Here is a 12,761-nt window from a genome sequence, read left to right on the forward strand (position 1 = left end):
GTATCATATTGAGACTACTCAGCACAAACTATAAAGGAAAAAATGCACTGAGAACAGCCAGAGAAAAGAGACTTCATATTTAAGAAGAACATCAACAAGAATTGAACGCCTTCTCATCAGAACCAATAAAGTCGAATGGCTTTCTTAAAAGGATTTGAACACAACAACAACAGACATTGCCAGCTTAGAGTTCTATGGCCAGTAAAAAAATATTTGCCAAAAATGAAAATAAATTAAAGTCAGAAAGAAAGCTAAGGGAATATATCACTAACAGATCTATAGTACAGGAAATGCTAACGAATGAGACAGGAAACTCTAGAGGAAGTTCTCAAAGCTGAAGTGACCCATTATGGATATACAGACACACAGGAAAGAATGAAGAGTACCAAAAAGGATAACTTACAAGACTGTTTCATTTTTGTTTTTCTTTCTTTCTTTCTTTTTTTTGGTTTTGAAACTTTAATGAGGAAAAAAAAATTATATACTGTGGAGCTCAAAAACACTGTAGCCAGTTTGTCACTGGGTCAAGGACTGGGAATACACACTGCCAAACTAGCAAACAGAATATATGTAACAAAAATACACACGGTCACAAAACGTAAAACTGGTGCCTGACACAGTTAAGTCTCGGTTTCCTATTCATTCAGCAGCATGTTGGGGATCCCGCGGCTGATGGGGAACACACGTCCAGACTCTAGGCATTGCAGTGTGCCCTCCAGCACGTCCACCTCCAGCAACAGGTGATACATCTTTCTCAGAAATGTCTCCTCCTTCACGTAGCCCTCAATCAGCTCTTTTGGCACCTCCACCAGGTGCAAGGCATAAGACGCCTCCAGAAGCACCACCCACTCCACATGGGTATCATCCTCGCCACGTAGTGGAGGTTGAACTCCACCGGGTTGATTCCGACTCCAACTTCGGTGGCTGGGACACGAGGACCCACCCCCGGCACATGTGAGCTCCGCAGATCGTAGGTGAACAGCTTCATGTTTCCACACGCGATCCAAGACTATTTAATTTTGAAAAAAAGTATTTTAAAGTAACATCCATAATTATTGGAAGTATAAAAATGTGAAGAAGCACCACATAGGCCTATAAAGGGGGAGGGAGAACTGTACTTTGCAAGGTCTTTACATTTTGGGGACGTTATTAAATATAAATCCAATATGGGTAGCAATGATTTATAGATCTCTAGAAACCATTAAAATATAACACAAGGTACAGCTAAAAGACAAGGGAAGAAAACATGGAGTAATAATATCTTTCCCATTTTTTATAATTGCCTCTTTGAATATGTAGTAATTACCATACACTTAAGGTCTAATTTTAAACCCAGTGGTGTTTTCCCAACAAAAGTAGCTGTGCCACAGAGTTGCATTCTATTTTCCATGTAACATTTTCCTGGTATTGTTTTGGAATAAAAAAAAAAATACAAACAGCTGATAAAGCCTAAACTGGATTTTCTCCTAATATGGTGAGGAATGAAGCTGCAGATTAAGGCTCCTGGCTGGATGGGCTTGAGGGCCAGAGTTATATAATATATTGGGAGTGGAAGGTCAGGACCTGTTCTCCACCCTGGGATGAAGGGGAAATACTTGGATCCCTAACTAAGAAAGTGAAAGCTCTTCCAAGGGTGCTTGTCTCAAAAATGCTGTCTGACTTCTTTGCCAAAAAAATACTTGATCATTGCAATTAAAGAATTCTTTGGTGGATTGTTTTAGATGAACCAGTGTGTTACTCAGCTGGTCATGACTGATATCACTCATCTGTTGCAAAAGGAAAAAAAAAATCTTAAAAACCTTAAGAATAATACAGGGAGCAATAACTGTCTCATTATCTTGTTGATTTCATATGTATTTCAACCACTAGAATGGGTCCATCTTGTCCAATTATAAAGAATTCAGTGAAAAATCTCTTACCACCAAATTATCAAATACAGATGCCTAAAATTCTTTTTATCATAAAATACATTTTATATTTTTCTTGAATGCTTTAATTTTAAAAACATAAATTGTCTCTGTTACTGTCAATTAACTTCAAAACTAGAACTACTTACAATCAGGTACCATACATCAAAGGATCAATGATAAAATTCTAGAATTTTCTACCAAAGGTGATTTAGAAATCTGGGAAGGATCCCCAGGGGTAGAGAATATGATGCAAATAGGATTTTTTGGTCCTATTTATGGAAACATTATTTCCTCCCTCCTTATGTACTCTCATGCATATCTCTGTGTTTTACATATGCCATGGGCCATGGCTTAATGTTTAGTTAGCCTCTGCATGCTGTGACTATAAGACCCAAAAAGAACAACCTGTAGGAGGAAGAATTGACAAGAACAACTTAGAGGAGGAAGAGTTCATTTTGGCTCACAGTTTCCGAGGTTCAGTCCACAGGGGGCTCACTTCATAGATCTTGGCCTACATAAGGAAGAGAACATCATGGCAAAGGGTTTTGGCAAAGGGAAGCAGCTCAGAACATGGCAATCAGGAAGGAGAGGGGGGACAGGGAGTGTGAGATTGATCTCCACTCAGCAGGGACAAAAGATAAACCCCAAAGACAGGCCCCCAGTGCACGATCCATCCTCCAGCCACACCTCACCTGCCTACAGTTACCACCAAGTTAATCCATATCAGTGGATTGATCCACTGATTAGGTTAAGTCTCTCATAATCTAATCCTTTCACCACTGAACTTTCTTGCATTGTCTAACACATGAACTTTTGGGTGATAGTCATATCTAAACTACAACACTACACTTGATAATAATCCACTGCGGGTCTGCATATCAAAATTTAGTTTGTCTTAAGGGAGTCATAATGCCCACAGTTGACATTACTGTGTCTTTGCTGTAGTTATCTCTTTCTTATTTAGGGTGAAATAGCTCAGACCATACATTGGTTAAGCAGTAATCTCAGCCAGAAATAAAAGTGAACTTGGAGGATATTCTCTTTTTTTTGGTATTGGGAATTGAACTCAGAGGCACTCAATCACTGAGCCACATCCTCAGACCTATTTTGTATTTTATTTAGAGACAGGATCTAACTGAGGTGCTTAGCACCTTGCTTTTGCTGAGGCTGGCTTTGAACTCATGATCCTCCTGCCTCAACCTCTCAAGCTGCTGGGATTACAGGCATGAGCTGCTGTACCCAGCTAGGAAGAGATTCTTTGAAAGAAGTTGCAAAAATGCACCAAATTTGAAAATTATTATTATTTTTTTAAAGAGAGAGTGAGAGAGAGAAAGAAAGAGAGAGAGAGAATTTTTAAATATTTATTGTTTAGTTCTCAGCGGAGACAACATCTTTGTTTGTATGTGGTGCTGAGGATCGAACCCGGGCCGCACGCATGCCAGGTGAGCACGCTACCGCTTGAGCCACATCCTCAGCCCCCAAATTTGAAAATTAAACAAGCAAAAACAAATCATGTGAGAACAACAACAGGAGGTACAACTGAACTCAGTCTTCATGGCTGGGGACCAGAGTGTTTCCGTTAATCAGACATTCTGCTCTTAGGAAATATAATATTTGTCAATCATGTATCACAGAGTAACATTTTATTTTTATATAATTCATCATAATCTCTCAGGATTTCAACATTTTGACATATGTCTACCTTAATGTGCCTCTTACTTTTTAAAATAAGCATTTATTGGAAACTTTATGTTCTCAATGCTTTACGTGTGCTAATTCATTTAGTCCTGGCAGCAACTCCATAAGGAGAGTACCCCATGAAGTTACTCAAGCTGTTTTACTTCTAGATTGGCAGTGATACTGTCAGGTAGTGAGTGACCATAGGAGCCGACACTGTCACTCTTAACAGCTGTACTCTATTCTTAGGGTGGGGAAATTATTCTTACCAAGTGACCAAGGGTCTCCATTCTGAGTCATAGGTTTTTCCACTTAATGTTACAGATTATTTCTTCTTTCTCACTCTCTTATAATCTTAGCAGTTAATTTTTGTAATAGATTTGTGGGTTTTTTCAACTTTAAAATATGAGAAGTGGACATAACATATAATTTACCATTTTAAGGGTGTAGTTCAGCTGCACTGGATGCACTCCTGATGCTGTGCAGCTATCACCACCAGCCTTCTCCAGAACACTTCTCATCTTGATCTGAAACACTACCCATTAAACACTGCTGTTCTTTTCCCTCTTCCACCCCCTAACAATCACTATTCTACTTTCTGTCTTTATGGATTTGACTACTCTTGGTTCCTCACAAATAGGATCATACAGTCTTTGTTCCTTTGTGACTAGCTCACTTCACTTAGCATAATGTCCTTGAGTCTCATCCACGTCAAAACATTTGTCAAAATGCTCCTCCTGTTTCTAGCTGAATAATATTCTACTGTGCATGTACACTATAATTTGCTGATCTATTGCATTGTACCACCTTTTGACTATTGTGAATAGTACTGTTGTGAGCATGGTTGTACAAATATCTTTTTTGAGTCGTTGCTTTCAATTCTTTTGGGTATATATCCAGAAGTGGAATTGCTGATCATATGGAATAACCTTTTTAAATTTTTTGAAGAAACACCACAGTGTGTTCCAGAGAGGCTGTACCATTTTACATTCACACCAAGAGTGCACAAACGTGCCAATTTCTTCACCTCCTTGCCAACATTTCTTGTACTAATGGATGTGAGAACAAGTACTTTGTCACTGCTTTTGCAATCAATGTCTTAGATACTTTACAGAAACGAGCCTTTTCCATACATGTTTTGACTGATATATATGCTTAACTTCCGATTTTATGAAAGTGTGAGAATCACAAAATATATTTTGGCATTGATTCCTATATGGCCACAGAGTCATAATGAAGTATTGAGAATAAAATAGGGTTGCTGCTGAATGGAGATGATTACCTGGAATCCCTCTCTTCCACACAAATTGTATTTAAACTTAAATTTTTGTGACTTTGTAACATAAGTACACCAATTTGCATTTACAAATATTATTCTTTCCTTAGAAAATCCATTCCTCGCTGCCGAAGAATCAACAGGATGCTCTCCAATGAATCCCTACATTCTCCTGCATTCTGCCGCTCCAACTCACAAGCCTCCATAGACAGCACCTCCATGGAGGATTTCTGGCGGGAAATAGAAAGCATTAAAGAGAACAGCGTGGGAGGGCAGGAAGAGCAGCTGCCGGCCGAGGTCAAGCCTGTGGATGGTAAGGGGACACTCCACTTGTAGCTTAAAAATCAGTAGAACTTGGCATATCAGTTCCCTGTTCCCATTGATTTTTATCTGCTGAATTGGCTCAGATTGGCTTTTCATCCATGAAGGAGGCTGAGCCTCAGCTGAACCAGTTGAGTCCTTGTATTTCACTACTTAGATGCTGTACCTCTCTGTTGATTTGGTACCTTACCATCAAGCAGAATGAGTATTCTAGTTTTGATGGCTTTTACTTTGTATACATGACTATTAGTTATGAAAAGAGGAAAGGAAATTTGCTAGTATAATTTTGGAGAAAAATATTCATTTTGAATCATTTCTTTCTTCTTTTTTTTTTCAGTACTTGTATTAGTGTATTAGATTGTCTGGTATTCCACAAAAAATAAAAGTCAAGTTTAGCCTCCTGATTTTTAGTGAAACAAAACCGAAGAAGGTTGAAGATCAAAACATGAAAACAAAGAAAAAAAAAGGGTCTAATTTTTCTTAGTTTGCAAAAAGCAAAATTGCATTGCTTACCTGGGATTAAAAGTATAGGCCCTTTCTTCTAAGCCCTAGCAATCACCAGGTAAATACATAAATATCCAAGAAAGACTGAAGCTAGATTAGTAAATATGCACCTAAAAATGCTTTCATAAGCCTGTGAGTAGCCTCAAGACAACTGTCAAGATAAACTGAAGTTAAAAAAATATATATTTTCATTTTTCATTCCCTTTTCTAAAAAGTCTGCTTTTCTCAGCACTAGGAAGTGATCACTGAGATGCAGCACAATTAGTATACATCCCACAGTTAGTAATAAAAAGCTTCACCACATAGACCATGAGAATCTCTTCTAGGGAACTGTCCTCTATCAGGGAAGGCTATTTTTACCCCCTTTACTTATTTCCTGACATTTTGTATTTTCAGAAATACGTCAATTTAATACATTAATTCCTATGTGATCAAATTACAAACCGTGAGCTCACAGTCATAACCTCCAATTCAAATCTAGAGCCACAGGGTCTATTGCTGTCTTCTCTTTTTCTTTATTCATAACTCCCTTCTCCGATAATGAGAAACCTGGCTCCCACTCTCTACTGTATATTTACTCTTTGGTTCCTGCCTAGAATAATGGAAAATATTTTCAGGTCTGCTAGCCTAAACCACTATAAACTGCAGGTGTATTAACTAGAGTTTAATATTTATAGTTTAATATTTACTTCAAATGTCCTTGAAGTATTTTCACAGCTCTTCAGTGTGTGGTTCATTGAGCTTTGACAAAAGGATGCACTTGTAACTTCACACGGATCAAGATAGACAATATTTCATTCAACCCAGAAATCTCATGCTTTGTCACAGTCTTATCCCACTTAGTGATTCACTGTCCTATGGTTCCTGTGTTTGTGCATGACTGGTTTGTTGGGATTGGCTAATTTCACTGAGCATAATGTTTTAAAGATTCAGCTAGTGTATTACTGGTTACTTCCTTTTTATTAGTGGGTAGTTTGTATTAGTTACTAGGGCTACCTTAACAAAGTACCAGAAAACTTGGTATTTTATAGTATACATCATGATATTTTAATATGTGCATTCATTTATATCCTAATTATATCTGTAAAGACTATTTCTAAGAAAAGTCACATTTTCTGATACCCTGGTGGTTAAGGCTTCAACATATCTTTCTTGGAGGCACAATTCACCTGTAGTAGTATTATTCCATTGAATGAATGTACCTTATTTTTAAAATATATGTATATTTTTAGGTGTAGGTGGACACAATACCTTTATTTTATTTCCTTGTGGTGCTAAGGATTGAACCCAGTGCCTCACGCATGCTAGGCAATGCTCTACCACTGAGCCACAACTCCAGCCCCAATATACCACATTTTAAAAAATCCTTTTTAGCTGCAAATGGACTTCTGGGTTTGGTTTGGTTTTCTTGTTTCAGTTTGGCTATTATAAATAAGACTTCTATGAGTAATTTTGTAAGAAATCTTTTGTGGACATATGTTTTTATTTCTCTTAGATACATGTATTTTGTATAGGATATATTAAACTATGTAAGAAAGTGCCAGCAATTTTCCCAAGTAACTTTACCATTTTACACCTCTTTCAGCAATTTATGACAGACAGTTCCATTTCCACATTTTGCAACATTTGATGTCATCAGTTTTCTATATATTAGGGATTCTAGGAGATGCATGGAACTATTTCATTATAGTTCTAATTACATTTCACTGGTAACAAATGATGTTTAACTTTTTTCTGTACTTATTATCCTTTCATTTGTCTTGTTTCATAAAAATATTTTGGCTCTTTTAAAAAACTGCCTTTTTTTAAATTACTGATTTGCATGACTTCTTGATATGTTCTCGATACAAGTCTCCCAGACGGATGTACTATAAATATTTTCTCACTCTCTCTTGGTCTTGCCTATTCATATTCTTAAATAGGGTCTTTTAATTGAGTCAGTCTCTCTCTTTCTCCTTCTCCTTCTCCCTCTCTCTCTCTCCAATATTTTGCTGCAGGTATACAGAAATAACAACTTCTGTATCTTGATTTTATATCCCATTACCTTTCTAAATTCTAGTGATTGTCTTCTGTATTTCTTAGGATTTTTATAGAAAAACAACTTTGTTTTTCTAGCTAATATTTATACTTTTTTTAAAAATCATGTCTTTTTGTACTGATGAGGGATTCCAGCACAAGTTGAATAGAAGTGGTAGCAACACATATGCTTGCTGTATTCCCAGCTTTACAGGAAAAGGGTTCAGTATTCTCTGTTAAACATGATGGTATCTGTGAACTTCTTAACGATGCTCTTACAAGATAGCATTCTAGTCCTATTTTCTGAAAATAATATGAATGGGTATTGAATTTTGTTATTTGCTTTTTCTACATGATTCATTAAAAGATTAATAAAATCTGTGTTTCTTCTAAATTATGTTACACATTTGGCAACTGGAGTATTTGCTCATTTTTTTTTTCTCTTTAAGATAGCAACTTCAAGCATGTATGAACATTTCTGGTAAACATTGCTTTCACTGCACCCTACCAATTTTGAATATGTTGTACTTTCATTATAGTTTTGTTTCAGATGTTTTCTCATTTTTATTGTATATTTCTTAATTTCCAAATAACTGGGGATTTTCTAGACATCTTGTTATCTATTTTTAAGTTAATTGTGTTGTGGTTAGGGACCATAGTTTCATAATTTGAAATTCATTTATTTTATGATCTTTGCTGAGTTTCCCTGTCTGCTCACACATATCACAAGCATTTTCTCCTTTAAGTCCTTGAGCATAGGTAGGAGAGCTACTTTCATGTGCTTATTCAATATTAGAATCTTCAGAGTTACTTTCTATTGCCTACCTGTCTCTTGTTAAATTGATCTACTTTGTTGTTTGCTTGCTTTTCTGAGATATTCTGTTCTACGTGATCAATATGTTTCAGAGACTGTTTTCTGTTATATTCTCTAAACCAAGTTCATTTTGGTTCTAGCAGTTAACTTGACTGGATTCATCCTTCTAACTCTTCTTCCCTACTCAGTGCAGGCTGGGTAATCTTGGTCAGTTATGTTTGTCTTCATCTGCTTCCCTCACTCTTTCACCCCATGCTTGGAGTCTCCCATACAACTTTTTAGTTCAAGGTTTAGTCAAGAATTTGGTCAGAATTTATGCACAGATTTTGGAACTCTATCCTATGTGGTTCCCTACTAACAGGAATGTGCTCCTCACTTTTCAGCTGTTTATGTAATCCTATACTTTATTCTGTAACTCCTCAAATAAATAAAAATGTGTCTTTCTCTTTTGAGTTCTAGTCACCTTGTACTGTAGAGATTGGAAAATGACCCTAGCTGAAGATCAGTATAAGTGCAAGTCCTACCCAGTACATTTTCTTTTATAAAAATTTGGTATTTTTTAGTTCCTGTATTTGATTCTTTTCTAGTATCTTCATGTAGTTATTTTGTGTATTTTTTTCAGAATTTGTAACAGTTAAATACAATACAATTATGTCAGTATAAGCTACTCCATTTTACTAGAAGATTTTATTTTGTTTGATATGTTTCTCCATCAAACTTTCTAAGCTGATAGAATTTCAGTATGGAAGGGTGTATATGATAGCTGGGACTTTCAGTATGGAATGATATATATGATAGCTGGGTTTATTTTTTTATTGTTTTAAAGAGAGAGAGAGAATTTTTTAATATTCATTTTTTAGTTTTCGGTGGACACAACATCTTTATTTTATTTTTATGTGGTGCTGAGAATCGAACCCAGCACCCTGCGCATGCCAGGTGAGAGCGCTACCGCTTGAGCCACATCCCCAGCCCCAGCCCCAGCTGGGTTTATTTTTAAAAGTTGAAATTTTTTATTCATTGTTTTATGACTTCTTAGAATATATTTTTTAGTTATGTTCTTCAACAGAAACTTATTTTTTCATTTAATTAATTCAACACATATGTCTCCCTGCTCTGTACTAAGTAGAATGAAAGGTGTTGGTGATAGACTATACACAAAACAGACATGTTTCTCTTTCTCATGAAATTAGTAATGTAGGGGAAGATAAAGTAATTAATGAAATACTATAAGTTGATCTATTGGGGGGAGGGGATTACTTGAAGGAAAAAAGAATGGTAGTATTGGAATTGATATTAGTAGGATGTGGCCCTGTCTGATGGCTTCAGACTTTATTGAGGGAGAGATGTACAAACAGACCTGGCAGTTTGAGTGACCAGTGATTAAAGGGTCAAGTAGACTGCCACACAAAAGGCCTTGCTAACAAAATAGAGCATGGAACTTTTTTAAATTAATTTTTTATTTATATGTGATGGTGGAATGCATTACAATTCTTATTACAAATATAGAGCACAATTTTTCATATCTCTGGTTGCATACAAAGTATATTCACGCCAATTTGTGTCATTATACATGTACTTTGGATAATGATGTCCATCACATTCCACCATCATTTCTAATCCCATGCCTTCTCCCTTCCCCTCCCACCCCACTATGAATAGTTCATCTATTCCTCCCATGTACCCCCTCTCTACCCCACTATGAATCAGCCTCCTTATATCAGAGAAAACATTCGGCATTTGTTTTCTTGGGATTGGCTAACTTCACTTAGCATTATCTTTTCCAGCTCCATCCATTTACCTGCAAATGCCATGAGTTTATTCTCTTTTATTGCTGAGTAATATTCCATTGTGTATATATGCCACATATTTTTGTTATTCATTCATCTACTGAAGGGCATCTAGGTTGGCTCCACAGTTTAGCTATTGTGAATTGTGCTGCTATAAACATTGATGTGGCTGTGTCCCTGTAGTATGCTGTTTTTAAGTCCTTTGGGTATAGACTAAGGAGAGGGATAGCTGGGTCAAATAGTGGTTTCATTCCCAGTTTTCTAAGGATTCTCCATACTGTTTTCCATATTGGCTACACCAATTTTCAGTCCCATCTCAGTGTATGAGTATACCTTTTCCCCTACCCCCTCACTAACACTTATTGTTGTTTGACTTCTTAATAGTTGCCATTCTAACTGGAGTAAGATGAAGTCTTAAGAGTAGTTTTGATTTGCGTTTCTCTAATTACTAGAGATGATGAGCATTTTTTCATATATCTGTTGATTGAACATGGAACTTTTGAGGACTTTAAAGTAGTTGGTATTTCTGGGGAGCTGAGGGTTAGAAGAGGATTGTATGAATGTGTCCAGAAAATGAAGCAGCCTTATATGTTGTAGACCACGTTGAAGAAAGGAAAAGTCATAGCATGATTTTTGTTTACATGTGAAAGGACTAATTTAGTTACAATATGGAAAAGAAGTTGGAAGAGTATCAAGAATGGCTGTAGGAAGAACTATCAAGATTCTGACCTAGCAGTCTAGATGAGAGATGATGGCTGCTTTGACCAGGGTCATGGCAGAAGAGATTAAGGAAGGTAAGTACTTTTGAGATAAAATGAGGAAGTAGTATCAAAAGGTCTTGGTGAAGCCTGGTGCCATGGTACATGCCTATGACTCCAATGACTTAAAAGGTTGAGGCAAGAGGATTGAAAATTTGAAACCAGCCTGGAAAACTTAGTGAAACCCTATCTCAATTCTTTTTTAAAAGAGTGGTGGGGGTGAGGTGTAGGGGTATCTCTAAGAGGTAAAGTACCCCTGGGTTCTATCCTCAATACTGTAAAAAGGAAAATAAAAAGGTTCTTGTTTATGTGCTCTAGTTGGTCCATAAAGAAGGAGATGTCAGGAATGTCTCCCAAGTTACTCATTTGCCTAATTACTAGAATAGAAATTCTATTTATTGAAACATGCAATAGTGAAAGAGGCCTAGAGTTGAATGATGGATGGGTTCAGGTTTGAACGTGTTGAATATGTTGTGATTGATACAGCCAAGGGGATGTTGGTACATGGAGCTGAAATTCAAAGGCGTGCTCTAGGCTGCAGTTACACATTTAACAACTGGAGTAATGAGAATAGGATTGCCTAGTATGTAATTTAGCAAGCAGGAGACATGCTGATATCTGCTGTAGATGTTTCTTACCTAGGAAAACATTCTACATATACCATTTCCACCTCGAGTTTATGTTAACCCTAACCTACCAGTTATTCCTTCCTCCTACTGTGTCATCTCTCCTTACAGAGTTGAAGAGAAAACATACAATTTAAAGCTTTCATATTAAACTATATGTATAATTTTTGTCTTCAGAAATGAAAATCTTACCTAAGGCTTATGAGAAACTTCCAAGTCACAACTCACTGATTTAAAAGGATTATTATGTTAGAGTAGAGCTGCTAACCATAAATGCACCTCATTTTTTTTTTTTTTTGTTAAAGGGACAGTTTACAAAGCAAACAAACAATAAAAACAAGATAGCAAATAAAATATTTGCCTAGTTAAGAAATTGGGCCTGTAAAGCACATTAGAAGACTTTGTTTATATATCAATGATGCAATCATGTACGCAGAGTCCAGGACTCCTAGACTGCTGCTTTGACATGTGTTTACACATCAGTCTAATCTGCTCTTTAAACAAGCTTTATTCAGGCAATGCCTGTTTTGCCTGGTACCTAGAAATGTGCATATAATAGATTTGCTTTTATGGGACGTCATTATCCTGAATTTCTTTCATTTCTATACCTCTGGTTTATAATAGCAGCTAATGCTCATGGATGAATCTTACATTTTTAAATCACCTTCTGAAAAGGGTAGAATTATTGCCCCATGCTCAGAGTAAGGAGAGAAATAGGAAAATAAATACTTATTGAATATCTTATTCCAGGTTCTTTGCCGTCTTTATAAATGCATTGCTTTAAAAAAAATCATCAAGTCTACCTAATTTGCTATTATTGTCCCCATTGTTGATACTCTTGTTATTGGTATTGTGGTCACTCACAAAATGGTGGCTATTAATCAAGCCCTGCCCTGATGAAACTCCAAGGCACATGATTATAAATGTTTACAAGGTGCTTATTCATGAGATGATTCTCTACCACACTATGACGAGTTGACCTTTTTAAAGGAAACTTGTTTATATGGCAGGTGCCCTTGTGGCTCTTGTCTGACCTGCGTCCGGTTTATTCCTACCAAGATAGCCATTTCAG

General features: G+C 36.5%; 1 protein-coding gene and 1 pseudogene across 3 annotated transcripts in view; one reads left to right on the plus strand and one right to left on the minus strand.

Annotated features, from left to right (window-relative positions):
• The window catches only part of Arhgap28 (Rho GTPase activating protein 28), a 191,378-nt gene that overhangs the window by 102,399 nt on the left and 76,218 nt on the right, over nucleotides 1-12,761 (plus strand). For all 3 annotated transcript variants that reach the window (XM_046467442.2, XM_046467443.2, XM_046467444.2), the window contains exon 2: nucleotides 4,974-5,176. In XM_046467442.2, coding sequence (XP_046323398.1) covers nucleotides 4,974-5,176 — 203 coding nt within the window. The remainder of the gene's footprint in view (nucleotides 1-4,973; nucleotides 5,177-12,761) is intronic.
• Nucleotides 621-988, minus strand: LOC124108911 (multifunctional methyltransferase subunit TRM112-like protein; annotated as a pseudogene).

The sequence above is a fragment of the Marmota monax genome, unplaced genomic scaffold (assembly GCF_021218885.2).
Source record: "Marmota monax isolate L192 unplaced genomic scaffold, Marmota_monax_Labrador192_F-V1.1 WCK01_AAM20220418_F8-fsc00103, whole genome shotgun sequence".
NCBI classification, from domain to species: Eukaryota; Metazoa; Chordata; class Mammalia; order Rodentia; family Sciuridae; genus Marmota; species Marmota monax.